The sequence below is a fragment of the Cannabis sativa genome, chromosome 8 (genome assembly GCF_029168945.1).
Source record: "Cannabis sativa cultivar Pink pepper isolate KNU-18-1 chromosome 8, ASM2916894v1, whole genome shotgun sequence".
NCBI classification, from domain to species: Eukaryota; Viridiplantae; Streptophyta; class Magnoliopsida; order Rosales; family Cannabaceae; genus Cannabis; species Cannabis sativa.
In genome coordinates, this window is record NC_083608.1 from 23,698,407 (window position 1) to 23,718,297 (window position 19,891).

A 19,891-nucleotide genomic window follows, 5' to 3' on the forward strand; every position below is an offset into this window, starting at 1 on the left:
ACTTGTGTAGTTATATTAGAACTTTGACTAAAATCTGTTTGATGCAACTAAGTTATCATTTAATCGATTTAATTACATTATTATAAAATCTTCTATTGCTATAACTTGATTGCTATACTTACCTAACGTAGTACTGGCCATCATAATATAATTAATATGAATATAGAGTTTGTTAGATTGTATATGATGTTAAATGTTATATATGAATTGTTAAATTTGTGGTTGAAAAAAAAAATAGTCATGGAAACTGTAAATACAAGAAAATTAGCTAAATTTGGCATTCTCTTTCTGTACATGTATGATCATGGTGTGATTATTTCTATTTACAAACACTAAATACAGTACCCAAATTTACTCACAATCAAGTCACTTTATTTAATTAATATTTGCTTTGTTACTATTTTTATTGTTAATTTGTTTGTTTTAATATTGCAGACGGAGATGGACAATTTACATTCTGCTCAGAAAACAAATGTTAGTCAGCCTGCTGGTTCTGATGTTACTGTTGACCAGCCAGATATTTTATCTGAAGACCAAATTGTTGATATGGTATTGGGAACCCGTTCACGTTATAAGAAAGGAAGAAATCCAATGCCTAGGATGAAGGCAATTGGTGGAACAAGAGCTGCTAGTAACTCGGTCTATAATCTATATAAAGATCAAGCTGCTACCATTGCTTCTCTTACACAAAAGCTAACAGAGACTCAAGATAATTTTGAAGGACTTTTAGAGCAATTGAAGAAACATTTACCGGGTTTCAACTACCAGCCTCCAAATGCTAGTAATGCCTCTTCATCCAATGCCTAAGATGCAATTTGTGAAACTTTATGAAAATATTGTATGAATATGAATATTTTGTCTAGTTTTATTTGGAAATTTAGTTAGCATAATGAAGTTTTATTACAATTTGTAAGATTTACAAATTTAGAAAACAATATTATGTATTCAACCTTTTAAAAGAAATGAATGCAATATTAGTTTTATAAAAATATCAGTATTAGAATTAATTTTGAAAAGCAGATTGTATTAAATAATTTTTTTTTATTTTTATAAAAATACTTTTACAGGTGCTTTAAATGCGTCCACAAAAGTGTTATCAGCTTTTTGTGGACGCACTAAAAGCGCCTGCAAAGGTATTTTAAAAAAAAAAAAATTATTCCTAATAACTTTTGTAGGCGCTATTAGTGGGCCTGCAAAGGTTTTTCTCTTTCCGTACGGTCTCCAAATTGCGTCCATACGGTTTTTTCCAGACGCGCAATTGTGGACGCCCGAGGACGCTCAAAAATTCGTCCACAATACTTTTGCAGGCGCTGCATTTGACTTTTGCAGGCGCTGTATTTGACTTTTGCAGGCGCAATTTTGTAGTGTTAAATCAATTAACGAAAACCCACATTAACACTTTGTATAATGGGATGAGATGGAAACTCTAGATTTTTAAATAAGTAGTTTCTCTGGATATTTATCATGTAAATAACTATATTCTTCATTTCTTGATGATCTATTTCTTTTTAAGAATTTTTTTTTTTTTTTGAACAGTTCAAGAAAATTAGTCAAGTACGTACATTTTGAAAAAGAAAATGATTGCATGTATTGTAATATTATTAATTCAAAAGATGCTATTATCTCACTGTTTTGTAAAATTACTATATTGTAATTATTTGTCATGTACCAAAGCTTATTAATTATAATGGGCCTAGTACTTAGCAATCTGTTCCTCATTTTTATATTAACAAAGGCTAGGGTTTTGGATTAAATTAAGATCAAATTTACTAGCTAGCACAGATACATAGAACAACAATACAAGTAGTTTTAAATGGAAGAATATAGAAGTTTGTGTTTAATTAAATAAGAAATATGGAACATACATAGAGGTAGGGAATCTCTTTGCATCGTGAATGAGCTGCTGTCTGGCTTTTAGCAGCACCCAACAATGTGCGCCAACCACATGCCTTCATCAACCCTTCCATGCGCTTCTAACTCTAATGCTTACTTATTTCACGTGCAAGACACACGAATTTGTACTTCCATATGCTCTTCAAATTTTATTTAAGCAAAAATAAAAACTAAAAAAATATTATTAATTGATACATATATAAGTTCAGTTTTAAAGTTGTCATTTTATTTTATAATTTATAATATTTTTTAAATTTAAATAAATAATATATTGTAAATTCTTTAAAATTTATTGAGATTAATTTTGTTAAACGTTCTGTAAACAAAGTTGTTCATAGCATCGTTCGTACTTCTTGTTTTTATCCATTTTGTATTTTCACTAAGAATAATGCTCGAACTGAATTATTATCTATTGTAATAGTTGAAGCTTCTTGCTAATAAAGTTTCCATTCCTATTAAATAAATAAATAAATAATATATATTTCAAAGTTGTTTTATATTGAAAAAACTGAGTACTAAAATTTTGTAACTATTTATTTCTATCAATCTTAATGTATATAACATTAATAAGGTATAAGAAGTTCAGACTACAAAATATATGTTATTTACTTTAATGAATTTAACATTTGAAAAAGTAGTGAAATTTTTGGATAACAGAATATATATTAAACCAAAGAGAAAAAATATATACAAATGTTGTTATTTAGTAAATGATTATAAATCATCATCAAACATTTGTTTATATTTATAAAATGATACAAAATTTACCTAATATATATAATTCATTTTTTTATATTTATATATAGAAATACATAATTCATTTTTGTTTTCCTTCTTTTAGACATTTATTCTTGAGTCATTTTTCGTAATGTGATAGGGAGACATTTTAAACATCATGAATAATTTGAGGATGTAATGTAGTGTGGTATGGCATGAAGAAATGACATCTGTGCATATTTGTGCTAGCTAGCTAGAAAATGATCAACCCATTGATTCTATTATGTTTTCTTATGGTTTTTTGAATCCTATCTATAGTTTCATTAATTCCCATATTTGACCACACTATATTATATTATAGAAATGGAGTCACACACTCCTTCCACAAGTACATCAACTAACTCTGTGTGTGTTTTTTTTAATGGATATATTATATATAATTCATTTTCTTATTAGCATAAATATTTTATATTCACCAACTAATAAAAAATGTACAGATAGAGAAGGACGAAGAGGGATATATACATGTGTTTTGTGTACTATATATATAGAAAACATGTACGCCTATTAAACAAGTTAATTTTCGCCGTCAGATCTGAAAGTACGGATACTAATAATTAGTAGTCATTCTCTCAAGGATAACACAATGTTAGCATTGTATTCTTCTTCATCACCATCAATGGCGTTATTAGATCATGGCAGAGCCACTGCTGACTTTGCAGATTCATTCTCCTTTTTTGCTCACAATAATATCGACAATATTCAATCTCTTTTCCAACAACAGCAACAAGAGAATAATAAGACAGCAGAGCTTAATCCATCTCTGCCGTCCACGACAGCTGTCACTGGTGATGACCCCACGATCATTAAGAAGCTGTGTCACAATGCTAGTGAGCGTGACCGTAGAAAGAGAATCAACTCTCTCTATTCCTCTCTCCGCTCTCTTCTTCCGGCAGCTGACCAAATGGTATATATATATTCATATTTTTCTTTATCTAATATATAGGCCTGTCATTTTGTTAATTTACGCAGTAATTAAGAGCTTTTATTTATTTTATTACAATTAAGCAGACATAATTACTTGTAATTTTTAAAATTTAATATTTATTTTGATTTTGTGTTGGCTCAGAAAAAACTAAGCAATCCATCAACAATTTCAAGAACCATAAAATACATACCTGAGCTTCAAAATCAAGTAAAAGGACTGATTAAGAAAAAGGAAGAGCTTTTATCGAGCATGTCAAAGAGAGTGGAGCTTATTTATGAAGAAAGCCATAAGAAAAGCTCCTTATTATCAGCTTGGAGATCTTTGTGTAATGTTTCAGTCAGTAGGCTTAATGATAGTGAAATAGTGCTTCAAATTTCCTGTTTTAAGGTTCAACAAACTCCATTGTCCCATATTCTGATTGATCTAGAAGAAGATGGATTTTCGGTACTAAACGTTAATTCTTTTGAGTCGTTTTTTGGGAGGGTCTTCTATAATATTCATTTACAGGTAATCTTTTATTTTTATTTTTTAAAAATAGAAATAAAATTCTAATGAATATGATTCCAATTTCCTGATCCAAAACGCCCAAAAAAAATATTATTATTGTTATTGTTATTATAATAAGTATTAATCTTCTTTTTTTCGATTTTTTTGTAGGTTGAAAAATGTTCCATAGATGGAGCAAACAATTTGAATGCGAAATTTTTATCACCATACTGAATGACTGGAGATCACTAATTTTAGTTTGACCATGATAGTATGCAAATTAATTAATTTAATGGAGAGCGTGCTATTAATTTATTGGCTATTTTGTTGATATGTTTCCTCGCTTATGGTATATATGGAAAACTACTCTTCCGATAATTGTTTCCATATAAATTAAATGTAAAAGTATTGAGTCATATATAAAAACATAGGCTACTCTACTTTCGATTCACACATATCCAAAAAAAAATAGTCACTATCTTGAAAATGAATATTTATGAATATTGTCCCAAAATGAATTGTATTTCAATGTCACTACTTATTACTTAAGATCGAAATACTCCCAACTTAAATTTTTTGTAATTTGTTGTGATTACGTTATTAATAAACTAAGGGTGTGTTTATTAACAAATTTTGATTTTTAATTTTTTCAAAAAAATGTAAATGTGATGGTGATTTCATTTTAATTTTTATTTAATTTTTTGTAAGTGAGGACAGATAAATTATAAAGGGATAGAAATTGAGGTTAAAGAAAGTGAGGTATATGAAGATAAGAAAAGTGAAGTTTATTGATCAGATTTTCCATCAACTAAGAAAATAAAGAGGTTGAAGAGAGAGGGAAGATGACGAAGTGAGACAACTTTTTACCTAATTCAGTCTAATCCACAAGTCAGCTGTAATATGAATTTTTCTAGGTTAAAGTTCAATATCGATTTGGCTTCCATTTAAGCTTAGAACCAAGAAATTTAATCATTTTTCAAATGATACTTGGCCTTTATAGGTGACACTATAGGCATTTAATGGTTCCAAAGAGGTTACTCTCCACTTACCTCCATAACATAACTAGAGACCATGGATAATAGAGAAAATTACACTTGTTATGAGATTTTAAAGGTTCTTATGATAAATATGGCACATTTAAGTTTGACCAATTTATATGGTATTTATTTATTTTTAGGTCTTTTTATGGTATTTGATATGTCATATATATATGTAATTAGGTTTTCAAATGACATATTTAATGTTTTTATTTGTTTAGGTAGTTTTATTTGTCACTGATGCCAGAAAAGTCGCCAGAGTTTACTCCCGGTGCCGAAAAAGTCATCGGAGTAGCGGTCGGTGCAGGAAAATTCGTCGGAGTTGCTGCCGACGCCAAAAATTTGTTGGAATTGGCATTGTCGCCAGAAAAATCACTGAAAAAATCACCAAAAAATCGGTTTCTTGATGTAGAAACCACTTTCTTAGTGATTTTTCTGTTGACAATGCCACTTCTGACGACTTTTCTAACGCTAGCAGCTACTCTGGTGACTTTTCCGGCACCGACAGCAAACATCGGACAGTAAACTCCGAGAAATTTGTCGTAATTGGCATTGTCGTTAGAAAAATTACCGAAAAAATCACCAAGAAATCAATTTCTTGATGAAGAAACTGGTTTCTGGGAAATTTTTTGTGATTTTTCCAGCGATAATGCCAATTCCAATGACGTTTTTAGCGCCGGCAGCAACTCCAGTGACTTTCTCGGTGCCAGCAGCAACTCCAGCGACTATGCCAATTTCGATGACTTGTTTCAGTTAACTTTATTGTTTATAGCATTTATATTTCGTTATAACTTTTCATAGCGTTGAATCTAGTTTCACAGGGTTCATAAGTTCAAAACTGGTTTTACAGGTTTTAAGGGTTTTGTAATGAGGTTGCTCTATTTTATGATGTTATTGTATATTTTTTATTTTAAGTTTCTTTTTATTATTTTGTTTCTACTTATATTTTGTTTTAGATTATTGTTGTGCATTGTGCGTTGTTTTGTTTATATTTATGAGTATTTTTTTCTCTATTTGGTTGATTGATAAAACTAGTTTCAATTAATTTTATTGTATATCATTTTTGTTTTGTTTTCATAATCTTTATTATTGTTGTGTAACGAAACTAATTCCTTGATGAAAAAACCACTTTCTTGGTGAAGAAACCGGTTTCTTGATAAAAAAACCACTTTCTTGGTGATTTTCCAGTGATTTTGCTAACGACAATGTCAATTCTGATGACTTTTTCGACGCCGGCAGTCTTCGGCGATTTTTCCAACACCGACAACTACTCCTGTGACTTTTCCGACATCGACATCAAACTCCAAAATAGTCATCGGAATTGGCACTGTCGACGGTAAAATTACCGGAAAAATTACCAAGAAACTGGTTTCTTCATCAAGAAACCAGTTTTTTAGTGATTTTTCTCGCGAAAATGCTAATTCTGACGACTTTTTTGGCGTCGGGAGCAACTTCGGCGACTTTTTAGGCATCGACAGCTACTCCTACGATTTTTCCAGTGCCAACATCAAACTCCGGTGACTTTTCGGACACGATTGACAACTTTGGCGATGATCACTATAGTTTTATCTGTTTTATTTTTTATAAAAAATAATAAATATGAAGATAATTTTAATATTTTTTATGGTAATTCAATTAAGTTTTTATTTTTTATAAATCTTAAATTCAGATTTTTTTAAAAGTTTTATATGGTTTTTTTTTAAAAAAAAAAAATTATATTTTTAGTTTGATTGGTTAAATAATGTCATATTTAGTGGAATTTACTTTTTATGCCATATTTATCATAACCTTAATAAATTTTCCTATATTTTTGAAAATAGTCTGGATAATACTAGACTTCTCTAACATAATCAAGGCCCTGGGCTTACAAAAAAATTAAACCAATCTCCTCTCAAACCAGGGCCAGCCCTAAAAAAAAAAAAAATGGGCCCAAGACGATTTTAGCAAATTAAGAAAAAAATGGACCCTTTTGTAAATGTATTTTTTTATGTATGTAATTTTTAATAAAATTAAACTAATATAATATAAATACATTCCAAACCATCACATAAACTTATAAATTTCAATATATTACTTAAATATTATACGTCTTGCATTTTTAGATGCAAAAGTATTAATTAAATTTACATAATCAAGTTTTGCAACTAAATCATGTTCAATGGATAACATAGCTAAACCGCTTAATCTTTCTTGAGACATGGTTGAACGGAGATAAGATTTGATCAAGGTCAATTTGGAAAAACTCCGTTCTGCATGGGCAACGGTGACCGGAATAGTTAGAAAAATCCTATAAGCAATCCAAGCATTTGGATAACTACCATCCACTTCTTTTATATAACTCAACACATCGATAGCTCTTTTGGTTTCTTTTGGTAGACTTTGACGCACCATATATAACTCTTGGTATAGGTCATCATTGTCAAGGTCTGAAATCTCACCATGCTTCATTAAGTTTGTAAGATTGATACAAAAATTCTTCAAAGTGTCATTATCTGCAGACTTTAATTTCTCAAAATCAAACAATAGTCCAAAATTCTCCTCAAAATTCTAAAATTGTTCGAACCTAGTTGAACAATAATTATTTTTATTAGTTATTATGGTAGGAAGTGAAATATAATTTTAAATTAAGCACTATAAAAGTATGCATGCCTGGTTTTAAATGATGAAATAGCTTGATCAATAATGCAAAGAAAATAATCAATTTTAAATGACTCTGCTGCTGATTGTGTCACCCCTTCATTGACACTTTCATCAAAATGCTTTTTCCTGTAAATTTTTTGTTTTTCAATAAACACAGGTTCAACTTCCATCACACTTGCAATCTCAGTAGCTTTAGTCAAAGCAGCATTCTCAAAACCAGTTTCTCTATACTTTTGAAAAATGAAAGTAGAATCTTTAACTCTTTGATAGCAACATCAATTTGCATATCTTCATTTTGTAGGATCTTGCTAGCAGTATTAATAGCAAACAACAAATCATACCAAATAACCTTACTCACAAAGAACTCAAAATTATGAATATTATATGTTGCTAAAGTCTCAGCATCACTTTTTGTTTTGGCATCTTCATTACTTTCTGTCAAGTAATTTAAAGCTTCTTTTATTTGTGAAGCTTGGAACATTAGTGCCTTAACACTGTCAACACGACTTTCCCAACGCGTTTCTGATAATGGCTTAACAGTGAAACCAGGTACATGATCTCTAAATACTTTCCATCATTTTGTAGAAGCTGAAAATAATGAGTATATTCGTTGTACCACACCAAAAAAAAAAAAAGATACAGCCTTGGGACAACAATGAGCCATGTCAGAAAGTAAAAGATTTAGAGAATGACAGGCACAAGAATTGTACAATGCTCTAGGATTCATTTCAAGTAGCCTAGTTTGTACACCTTTATTCTTTCCTCTCATATTAGATCCATTGTCATATCCTTGTCCTCTTATATTATCAACATCAAGTCCAAGAATATTCAACGCATCTAAAAGTTCATTAAGCAAACCAAGCCCTGATGTGTCATGAACTTTTATGAATCCTAGAAAATACTCATCAACAAATATTGGACTTTCTGAAACATTCACACATCTTAAAACAAGAGACATTTGTTCATCATTACTTGCATCTAGAGTACAATCTAGTATGACTGAAAAAATATTTTGCTTCTTTAATTCTACTAATTATCGAGCTTTTCACCTCAGTTGCCAGTAGTTGTATCATTTCATTTTGAATCTTGTGACTCAAATAATGATAATGAGTCTCACCTCTTAAAATATGACGAACATGTTCTTGCATTGTTGAATCAAATTCAGCAAGTAATTCTATAATTTGTAAGAAATTTCCATTGTTTTTATCATATAGTTTTTCACGATCTCCTCGAAATGCCAAATTATTTTGCCCAATTCTTTTTACAATAGCAAGAATTCTCTCTAACACTTGTTTCCAATGTTTTTTCTCTTGATTAATGTATTCTTCTAAACTTGCATCAATTGTTAACTTCATTTTCAGTTGTTTTTCTAATTCCACCCAACTAGCAATTGACTCAATATGTTGTGTACTTCGTTCATGACTTTTTAATCGATCAGAAATATTATGCCAGTCATTAAAACCTCCCTCAGCTAAAAAACCCACAAGATGCTTCTTTGTTTCAAACAATTAACAACAAAAACAAAATACTTTACCTAATTTACCTAAACAAAATGCTTCTTTGTTTTTCTCCATTTGATAATTCTCTAATATAATGCAACGAAAAAAAATTCCTACCGAAAGCATCCCTAGTAAACTCGTCCTTAATGACTCTTTTTGGACCTCTTTCAACTATAAAATTTGTCATATTAATATGACCAATCCTATCCCAATTTCCTGGATCATCAATATCAAAAGGAAAGTTGAATACACGACTTAAAGTTTTCTCATTCTCATTCTCACTCAGTGTTTGATTCAGTTCTTCATTTTCATTCACATCACTTGAACTTTTTTCATTCTCATTAATTGTTTGATTCAGTCCTTCATTTTCATTCACATTACTTGAAGTTTTCTCATTCTCATTACTTTCAATATCAAACTGATTCTCAATGTCATTCCCTACAAAATTGTCTACATTATTTGTATTGAAATACTTATTAAGAGAACCAACCTGACTTTTTTGCAAGACTTCTTTCCTTAATTTCTCCTTTCTTTTTTGAGCTCCTGATTTGTATTTGTAATTTCTAATAGGACCCTATAAAAATTGCAAACAAAATTAATGATATGAGTACAAAAATATGATATAGACAAGACAATGTTTATCTTATTATTACAAAATATACGGTATATCAAAATCATAAAAAAAAAATACAAGACATAAGTCACATAACTTTAGAAATAAAAGGGAACTACTAAAAAGGAGTTTTTTTTTTTTTCTTTTGCAAATAAAATAAAATATGGTGATCATTTCTTTATGTGAATTGATTTGTGACTATGAGTGAATCAATAGTGAATTAATTGAGCTAGGAAAATAAAATTCAATATTCATTTTATTTTTAGTTTATAATATTTATACAACATCAACAACAACAACAACAACAATAACAATATATAAATATTAAAATACACAAAACGATATACTACTACGAAAATTTCAAAGCAAACAAAATAATAATTAAAAAGGAAATGACTTAATTAAGAAGCCCACCCATTAACACTTTCCTACTAATATATCTATAACTATATAAAAAGGAGAATGTGACTTTGGGCTTCCTATAGTAAATTACAAAATTCTCCTTCCTTTTTCTATCTATAACCTTTATAAAAAAAAAGTGTTATAAATATTAATAATTATGTGGATGTCTAAATCTTTTATTTATTGCCATTAATTGTAATCAACATTCCTCTTTTTCTTAGTTTCTTAATATCTCACTCTTGTATTTGTATAAATAGGGGTTCACCCCATTGGAATAAACAACTCAGAAATTCTCATTCACTTTCTCTTTCCCTCTTCATCTTCTTCTTCTTTCTTCTCATCTACTTTATATTATTTTATATTATTTTATAACACGTTATCAGCACGAGTCTCTGCCCAAGCTTCAAGCATGAGTCTCTTCCCAAGTCCCAATGTAAGCATCTTGTTAAAGTTCTTGAATTGTTTCAAAGTCAAAATACACTAAATATATATTTCTATATATACTTCTCTGACTGAAACAATTTCAAGAATCATTTGGTTTCCTTTTTCTTTTTATCTATATATCTATATATTATATATGTATGTATATGTTTTTATATATTTATTATTGATTTCATATATATGTATATATATTATGTTCTTATCATTCATAATATTTACAATATATGTGTGCCTATGATATGATAGAGAAAATCTATATAAATTATACATATATCCAGAAGATTATGTATCATCGATAAAATATTGCATATATCCTAAAGATTATGCATCATCGATAAAATATTGCATATATCCTGAAGATTATACATCATCGATAAAAAATTGCATATATCCTGAAGATTATGCATCCTCGATAAAATATTGCATATATCCTGATGATTATGCGTCCTCATTAAAATCTTGCATATATCCTGAAGATTATGCAAACGTAATATTCATTATATAGTTGATGGATATATAATGAAAGAGATGAATACATCTTTATATATATGTTCTTGTATTCTTTGAGGACAATGAAAAGTAATCTAATATCGATATAGATTTTGACAAACATTTCCTGAAGTAAATGTTTTATATTTGTCAAAAAAAAATGATTGTATTTATGTGAATACAACTAAAGAGTCATTAAAAATGATTATTATTGATGCAATTTTATACTAGGTTTTGAATACCTAAAAAGAATGTTAAGAAAATTGCATTGAAACATCAAAGTATAAGAATAACAGTGAGCATGACTAATGTTATTTAAATACATGAGACATGTATTTATTGTTCATCATTCCCTGTAGAGAATGATACGAATTGAATTCAACTACTTTTAAATATTGTTTGTATTAGTCATGTTACTATACATTATTATTACTTGCAATGTTGGAAATTATTGCATGTGACATATATTAAAGATCAAATTTTGCATACATCTTGGAGATTATGCAAAAATTGTATTCATATATTCTTTGAAATATTGTTAAGGAAATTGCTGGGTAATTTCTTTTTATATATGAACAAGTAATAAATTTTTAAGAAATTTATAATAATGTTCTACTTGTTCAGCGTCATTCCCCGAAGTGAATGTAATTTAAACAATCAATCACATTATTTACTCAAATATTTCCAGAAGAAAGTAGAAACAACCAAAAGATGAGATACCACACACAATCAAAGTGTATAAAATCTATATATCATGTGTGGAATTGAATAATAGTAGTCGCGTACCTGTAGTACGAACACACTTATAATCAAGATAAAAGTATATTTGATTATTGAATAGAATGTGAATTGTACAAATTTATTGTACATTTAGAATATTTAAATATCATTCCCTGAAGAGAATGAATAGACATGAAATTCTATTTCAAAGAATATATATAGATTTCACATATATTGGCAATGCCAGAAGTAAATTAATATATACATATTTTATTATTTCTTGAAATCAATAGTTTCAAACTATTGTTGGTACAGGATATGTATATATATAGTTACTATATAATTCAGTTTGCATATTCCCAGAAGTGAATATATAACTTACTAATATTTGTTAGTGATTCAATATACTCAAAGTGATAAAGAATCACAAAATGATTATTTGAAAAGCTTCCTGAAGAAGTCTTACATACAATTGCTACTTTGAGTAGTAAAATATCTTTGTATGTACCTAGATGTATAACTTTTATCTAGTTATGAAAGTGATAAGAAATAACTTATTATATGTACTTATTGTACATTTAAATATATAATATATCAAGTCATGATAATTAGACTGATGAATAGTCTATTAATAAATTAGACGACTTGTTAAAAAGATACCAGGAAAAATGAATGATATATTACGGTTATATCTATTTGATGATAGTGATTCCTGAAGAAATATAAAGTTTGATAAACATAATAGTGACTCCTGAAGAGTGTATATGTTTTGGAGAATAATATAATTATATTATTCGTGTATATAAAAATGAAACTTGTAATGATTATGTTGTAATGAATTTACATTACCTTTTGAAAGTTTCATTAAAATACAAATTATAGTGAACCTGAAGTTCATGAATTGAATTATTTTAACATGATCAATCATATGCAATAAATTGTCAAAGAATTTGACTAAATTTTGTTGAAGAACCAGAAGATTCTTCTCATTGTTAATTTATAAGGCTCAAAAGAAGAATGTGCATATATTTGCACATAGAAAATATTTAAATTATATTTCTTCAACAGTCTTGAGCCATTATTAGATTTTTATTGCATAGTTTCTTATCGATGTGATAAGATTATATAATCATGCATTTACAAAATGTGTAAATTTATGTATTTCTAATTATACACGTATGACTCATTCTTAGAAATGAATTAAGTTCATAAGGATTGAACTTGAAACTGAAGTTTATTGAACCTGAAGTTCAATGTCATATAGTATATATGAGTTTAAACAAATATTGATTCATTGTGATATACTGAAATCCCTACAGGTATATTAATAATATTATATATCACAATTTTTAAAAATTCTCTCGATCAGGGGGAGAGAAGCAGTTGGGATCGATGATAATTTTTGAAAAATGATCCTTGCACAAAGTATATAAGAACAATATAGTTCAAAATGATATATACCAACTGCAAATCAATATTATTCAAAGTTGAGATAGAATGATTGAAAACGCCTGAAGCGTAAATGAACAATGTAGAAATTATTAATAAATGTTCATTTGATTTGCCCTGAAGTTGTTAAATCTAGAGGTACTCATGGAGATACCTTAATGTTATAAAGTATTAAAATGATAACCGTGATGAAAACGGTACTCGAAGAGACTCCCAAGAGAAGTTAGACATAACACATTTGATCATAATTGAATCCCTGGAGTGATTCTATATAGGTACCTATAAATGATAAACATATTTGAAAAATATGTAATTTAAAGAGATCTCTATAAGTTATGTCAATATGGGAGGAAATTATCATATAATGAAATTTTTGTCGACAATAGATGTTGAATGTTTGCATATGCAATAAACTAACATGAGATAGCAAGGATCATGGTATTAGATTTGTCGAGAATTATTGACATACATTTTGATTTTTGGCCAAAATATTATGACGCAGTCCAGGCAAGTTTACTCGTATAAAGTGAAGTAAGACCTGTAGGGTGTGCAAATAAATATTTCTAATGAGAAATTTGCATATATGTATTTGTACATAATGAATTGTTGTACAAAGTTTGCATAGACATGAGATTGATTGAAGTAAGGCTTAAATATTGAGAAAATATAATCATGATTTGATTATAGCCTGGAATATATTTTATGAGGATTTATAAGCGTCACATAAATCTTGCAACAAAAGGTTATTTATTTGGAGCTCCTAATATAGTGAGAATTTGAAATAAGCCTTATCTAAAAATTCTAGAAGAATTTAATACATGTCTTAAGTGATATAAATTCAAAGTCGCGCGCACTATATGACAAAGATCTTTGTATGAAATAAAGACATGTAAGTAAATTATTGTTTGAAAAATACGTATGGTTGTCTATGCAATATAAATTCGTAAATTATACGCTGTGATAGACTCTTGAAGAGTTTTTGATTAATTGAAGAACAAACTATTATTTCTTTTGTATTTCGAGAAATATTAATGTATAAAGTTTGTTCATTAGTATTGAAGTCCTGAAGTACTTCATATGTATCAAGAATTATAGATATATGATCATTTGATATGGAAATTAAGATCATACAACAAGATGGAACAAATACGTGGTCTTGGAGTACCATCATTCTCACAAATGAAAATTTATAGTACCATTAATGTGTTATGTTCATATCTACTTGAAATTTTAAATTTTAGTATGAACAAAGTTGTGTACACACATGAATGATACAATTAGTGTGATAAAGACTAATGTTCCACGAACCCCTCATCTATAATTTAGAAGTCCATACATACTCTGAAAGAGTTATAGAAAATATATGATCAAAGATATATATGGTGATATTTTAAAAGTGATAACAATAATCTTATGAGATATATTATCACCAAAAGAATTATGGATCATATGTGCATGAGGGGGAGACATATTCATGTTGCACTCTTTTTCCCTTAGTTCAGGTTTTGTCCCAATGGGTTTTCCTGACAAGGTTTTTAACGAGGCAACTTGCAAATAATTATGAATATGAAATATACATTGTACTCTTTTTCCCTAGCTCAGATTTTGTCCCATTGAGTTTTTCTGAGAAGGTTTTTAACGAGGCAGCTATAAATCATGTTAACATACTTGCATTTTATGAAGAAAGTAGAGAATGTGTGGGAGTGAGATCATTGACATAGCATATTCGGGAGACATATGGATTGCACTCTATAAAGAAGTATCAATACAAACAGTTCTCTATGAAGATAATATTCGTTGCATCGCTCAACTAAAAGGAGGGTACATTGAAGGAGATAGAGTTAGAACACATTTCACCAAATTCTTCTTTATACGCTTCAAGAAAATGCATATTGGTGTTCAACATATTCAATCGAGTGTCAATCTTACAAACTTATTCACAAAGTTATTACCAACATCAACATTTGAGAAGACAGCAGACAAGATCGAAATTCGTCTATTAGAAGATCTCCACAAATGCCTAAACGAGGGGGAGTTAGTTTACACTATACTCTTTTTCCTTTGATCAAGTTTTCAGCAAGATTTTTAATAAGACGGTTATTATGGACATCCAAGGGGGAGTGTTATAAATATTAATAATTATGTGGATGTCCAAATCTTTTATTTATTGCCATTAATTGTAATCAACATTCCTCTTTTTCTTAGTTTCCCTTTTTCTTAGTTTCTTAATATCTCACTCTTGTATTTGTATAAATAGGGTTTCACCCCATTGGAATAAACAACTCAGAAATTCTCATTCACTTTCTCTTTCTCTCTTCATCTTCTTCTTCTTTCTTCTCATCTACTTTATATTATTTTATATTATTTTATAACAAAAAGAATGTTTTTGGGTTCCACTAAGTAAATTACTTAATTAACCTTTATTAAATATTAAACTACAAAAAATAATAAATTGTTCTTTTATAACTCAAAAAAAATCTAAGTCAAACAACCATACATATTGTAATATTTTTTTTTAAAAAAAAAATATTTTTGAAATCTTTTTATATCCCACATTTAATTAATGAATAATAATTTATCTTTCTACAAAATAACTTAAAAGTATATCATTTTATACAAAAAAATTTAAAAAATTATTTCAATTGATGGAAATAATTTACTTATTATTTTATTAAATAAAAAATAATAATAAAACACAATTTTAGTTATATAAATATATGATAATTACCTTTCTCTCCATCACTTTAGATTATTAAAATAATAGATTTATAAACCCAATTTATTGATATGTGAAGGCCATAGCCTTTACTAAAAAAATGTCACACTTAAAATATATATGTATTTTCTAATTTCATAATTGTCAAGTAAAATAGTAAAAAAGCTCCACAAAATTAATTTAGTATAAGTAATTATAATTTTTGTTTAATGTGGGCAGTGAGCACAAGTATCTTTAGGGGAATTTTATTTGCACTTTAAAAATTTATAAATGCACTATATTTTAATAATTTTTATTTTAAATAAAATTTATATCTGTATTTATAATAGTTTTTTTTTTTATCAAAATTCCTTCAATTCAAATTGTTAAAAAATAAATCTATCAAAAAAAATTAAATATTATAATAAAAAAATTAAAATAAAAAATTATACGAAATTCTATTAGAAAAAAATAAAAAAAATTATATAAATTTGAAAAATAATTATGACTTTTTTTTAAAAATAAATACTAAAATTAACACAGAATAATGTGAGAAAAATAATTCAAAAAATATTAAGAGTGATTTTTAAAAATTATTTTAAGTTTATTTTTTATATACTTATTATACACTACAAGAAATATCACACTTTTACCAGCACAATTCGCTACTGCGCTGGTAAAAGTTACTTTTACCAGCGCATTTCGCAAACTATACTGGCAAAAAGGTCCAAGTTTTACCAGCGCATATTTGTAGTGGCTAAAATCTAACTTTGTCAGTGTATTTACGCACTGGGAAAGTCATTTTTGCCAGTGCTTTTCATTTTGTGCTGGTAAAAATTCTAATACCAACGTTGATTTGCTAATCTCTTTTGCCAATACATCTAAAGTAAATTTTATTTTACCAGCGTAATACTAAACTTTTGCCAACACAAAAATGTGCTGGCAAAAATGTCATTTCTTGTAGCTAATTTGTCGGGTGTAAATAAAATTTTTCATATATTTATAATAAATAAATCCCCTCAAAATAAAAAATCATGTTGAATACACGTGCGGAACACGTGTGCCTCCGACTAGTATATAAAAATATATGATGACAATGTACTACAACATAATAAGTAAATAACAACAAGTAAATAATTTTTAATTTAAATAATATGTCAATAATTTTTAATTTAAATAAGCAATTGATCATAAAAATTAATAAAATATTAACTTTGGAAAATTAAAAGCTTACCATTACAATACAAGGAAGGAGATAGAAATTGAAAAGATTACTTTTTTCTTATAATATTGTATATTGATAGTTGATGAGTGATGTGGATTGAGGATTGAGGATGGGGAGGATTAGGATAGTTGTTAAATTGTAAATTGTAAAGGTGATTTTTTTTTTTTTTTTGAGAGATTGAAAATTTAGAGTCTTGAGAAGAGAAAGAATTTTAGAGAAAGAGGGAGGGTTGGTGGAGCTTGGTGGAAAAAAATGGCATATTGAGATTTAGATTTGAGAGAGAGAGAGATGAGAGTGACTTTTTAGTTTTTGTTTTTTTCTTTTTTTTTTTCCTTCACGTCAATACTCAATAGATAGGTGGTTGGAGGAATTCGGATGGGCTGAGGAAGTGTGTAATTGGGTTGGGCTGGGCCGCTGGAGGAAATGGGTGTTGTGGGGTCTAATTTTTTTTTTAAAGGGTTAAATGGCTGGCTGGTTTTGGGCCCTAGGTTGGAGTGGGCCTTAGGCACGGGCCTAGTCCGCCTAGGCCCAGGGCCGGCCCTGTCTCAAACTAATGTGACAAGTGATAGTTGTACTGTCTTTAAGCGTCAGGGAAAGGTGCACAAAGAAGTGTCAAAGTAATGAGTGTGTAGATTCCTATATTTATGGAATTATTTCACAAATATACAAAAAAAAATATAAAAAAAATAGATATATATATATAATACGATTTTACAGAATTTTAAATATTTTTACAATTTTTTTGATTTTATTTACAAAAAATACGTTCTTTTTATATTGTACTCTTGTTAATTTGTTGTTGATTTTTTGTTATCTGTATGTTATTTTTTGTTGTTATTTTAATGTTACTTTTATGTAATTTTCTTGTTGTTTTCGTGTTGTTTCTATAGAAAACCGTAAAAATGTAAAAAAAAGTTAAACGTAAAAATGATTTTTTTTTTTTTACAAAAAATAATGTCTTATTGTTCTTTAAAGGAAACTTCTATCGATCGAGTGTACAAAGGGGGCAACTTTTGTGCGTGTGTTGTCCTCTATTTATGAAACCACATGAATTCCACATTAAAACTTCTTCAAGCCATCTTATGGTGGAACAGATTATACCTAATAGAGTTTAAAAATCTACACTTCCCTCGTGGACTAGAGTTGACGACTCCTCTTTTGGAATAAGTTCAGACATAGAAAACCGTAGCGCCGCACAATATAGTCTGGTTTCTCCTGAGTTTTGTTCATCTCCTCCTGGTTAGGATGTGGCGGACCTCTATCTGGGCTTGGTTGGAGTCTTGGTCAAGAAGGCTTGCTATTGATCTATGTGTGTGTCTATTTTCCTTGGGTCCTCGTCTCGCATTTCGTCGATCTGGGTTGGGTTCTATTTTTGTTAGTTCATACTGTTGGGAGAGTTGGATCTTACCTTTGGGGTGATCAACTAGATGTCTAGGGATTTTTTTGGTCTGGTCTAATTATACGATTGTCTGACGGTCTAGACTAGACCTCTATTGCGGTTAGCCATGGCAGTCTTGGTGTTTCTTCGTCCTTTTGTCTATGTTCGGAGGTGATGCTATGCAATTCTAATCAGATTTGTTGAGGTGCTCTTTGGAAATGGAGGTGGAGTTGTTGGGTTTTATGCTTAAAATAAAACTCATTTCAATATAATCAGATTTACTTATTAATATAGATCAGAAATAACATTTGATGTTGCATGGTTCACATGATTTATTTCATGATTATATGTACATAATCTATGAATTCATCTGAAACCCTTTTCACATACTTGATCATGTTTATTGTGCTGTCAACACATTGGAAAGTAAACATGACTATGTGAATAAAGTTTCCTAGATTTATCAGACATAGGGTTTTACTGATATGATAATCTACAACAGAGTTTACTTGCATTTGGAGAAATGCTATGTTCTTTCCAGAGCATTGGTTAAAGTAAAACTCAGGTTGGATGCATGGAGTATGCATCGGAAGGGACCGATATTGAACTTTGACTTAGATTTATTAAACTTACCGTAAAATCTATTCAAGTCAATATCGCCTAGTTGATCCTAGATCAAATGTTCTTAATCCTGTTATGATTAGGCTCAATCTTGAAAGGCTATTCGTGTTCTTTGATTTGTTAGTTAAGCCTCCTTTTAGGTCAGGGTGATACGTACATTTTGGGAACACGGTAGTGCAATTGAGTGGGAGCGCTAGCATAAACATGGAATCTATAGCTTCTATCTGGCGAATAGTAAGCAAAGGGTGATCTCCTTCGAGCTTGACCAAATGAACATAAATGGTGGAGTACTCATTTCACATAAGCTGAAATATCATTTATACGGGGTCAAGTGTTTTAAAGAATAAATACATTGTAGGGTGTAACGGTAATTTAATCCCTTTACAGTGTAGATCATTCATATAGAGGATCATTGATCACATTAGGATTATAACAATGGATAACTAATGATGTGTCTATATGGTGGAACATATAGAGCATTCTATATACTGAGAGTGCAATTCTAAGTTCTATGCGTGGATTCAACGAAGAATTAATAAGCTAGTGAATTTTAGTGCTAAATTCTTGATCTACTTATTGGAAGCTCGGTTATATAGAC

The 19,891-nt window shown here is 29.0% G+C and overlaps 2 protein-coding genes across 2 annotated transcripts; one reads left to right on the forward strand and one right to left on the reverse strand.

The window, feature by feature from the left end:
- Nucleotides 1–2,787: 2,787 nt before the first annotated feature.
- Nucleotides 2,788–4,444, forward strand: LOC115701245 (transcription factor ORG2-like). The gene is made up of 3 exons (XM_030628991.2): nucleotides 2,788–3,577; nucleotides 3,740–4,105; nucleotides 4,256–4,444. The coding sequence occupies exons 1-3, from the start codon at nucleotides 3,257–3,259 to the stop codon at nucleotides 4,316–4,318; spliced, it is 750 nt and encodes a 249-aa protein (XP_030484851.2). The 5' UTR covers nucleotides 2,788–3,256; the 3' UTR covers nucleotides 4,319–4,444.
- A 3,301-nt stretch (nucleotides 4,445–7,745) lies between these two features.
- LOC133030491 (uncharacterized) lies at nucleotides 7,746–16,114 on the reverse strand. Its single transcript, XM_061103247.1, has 6 exons — nucleotides 16,103–16,114; nucleotides 9,378–9,834; nucleotides 8,879–9,232; nucleotides 8,416–8,685; nucleotides 8,111–8,328; nucleotides 7,746–7,991 (listed from the first exon to the last, which is right to left on the reverse strand). Exons 1-6 carry the CDS (start codon nucleotides 16,112–16,114, stop codon nucleotides 7,746–7,748), a joined length of 1,557 nt encoding a protein of 518 aa, XP_060959230.1.
- Nucleotides 16,115–19,891: the final 3,777 nt, after the last annotated feature.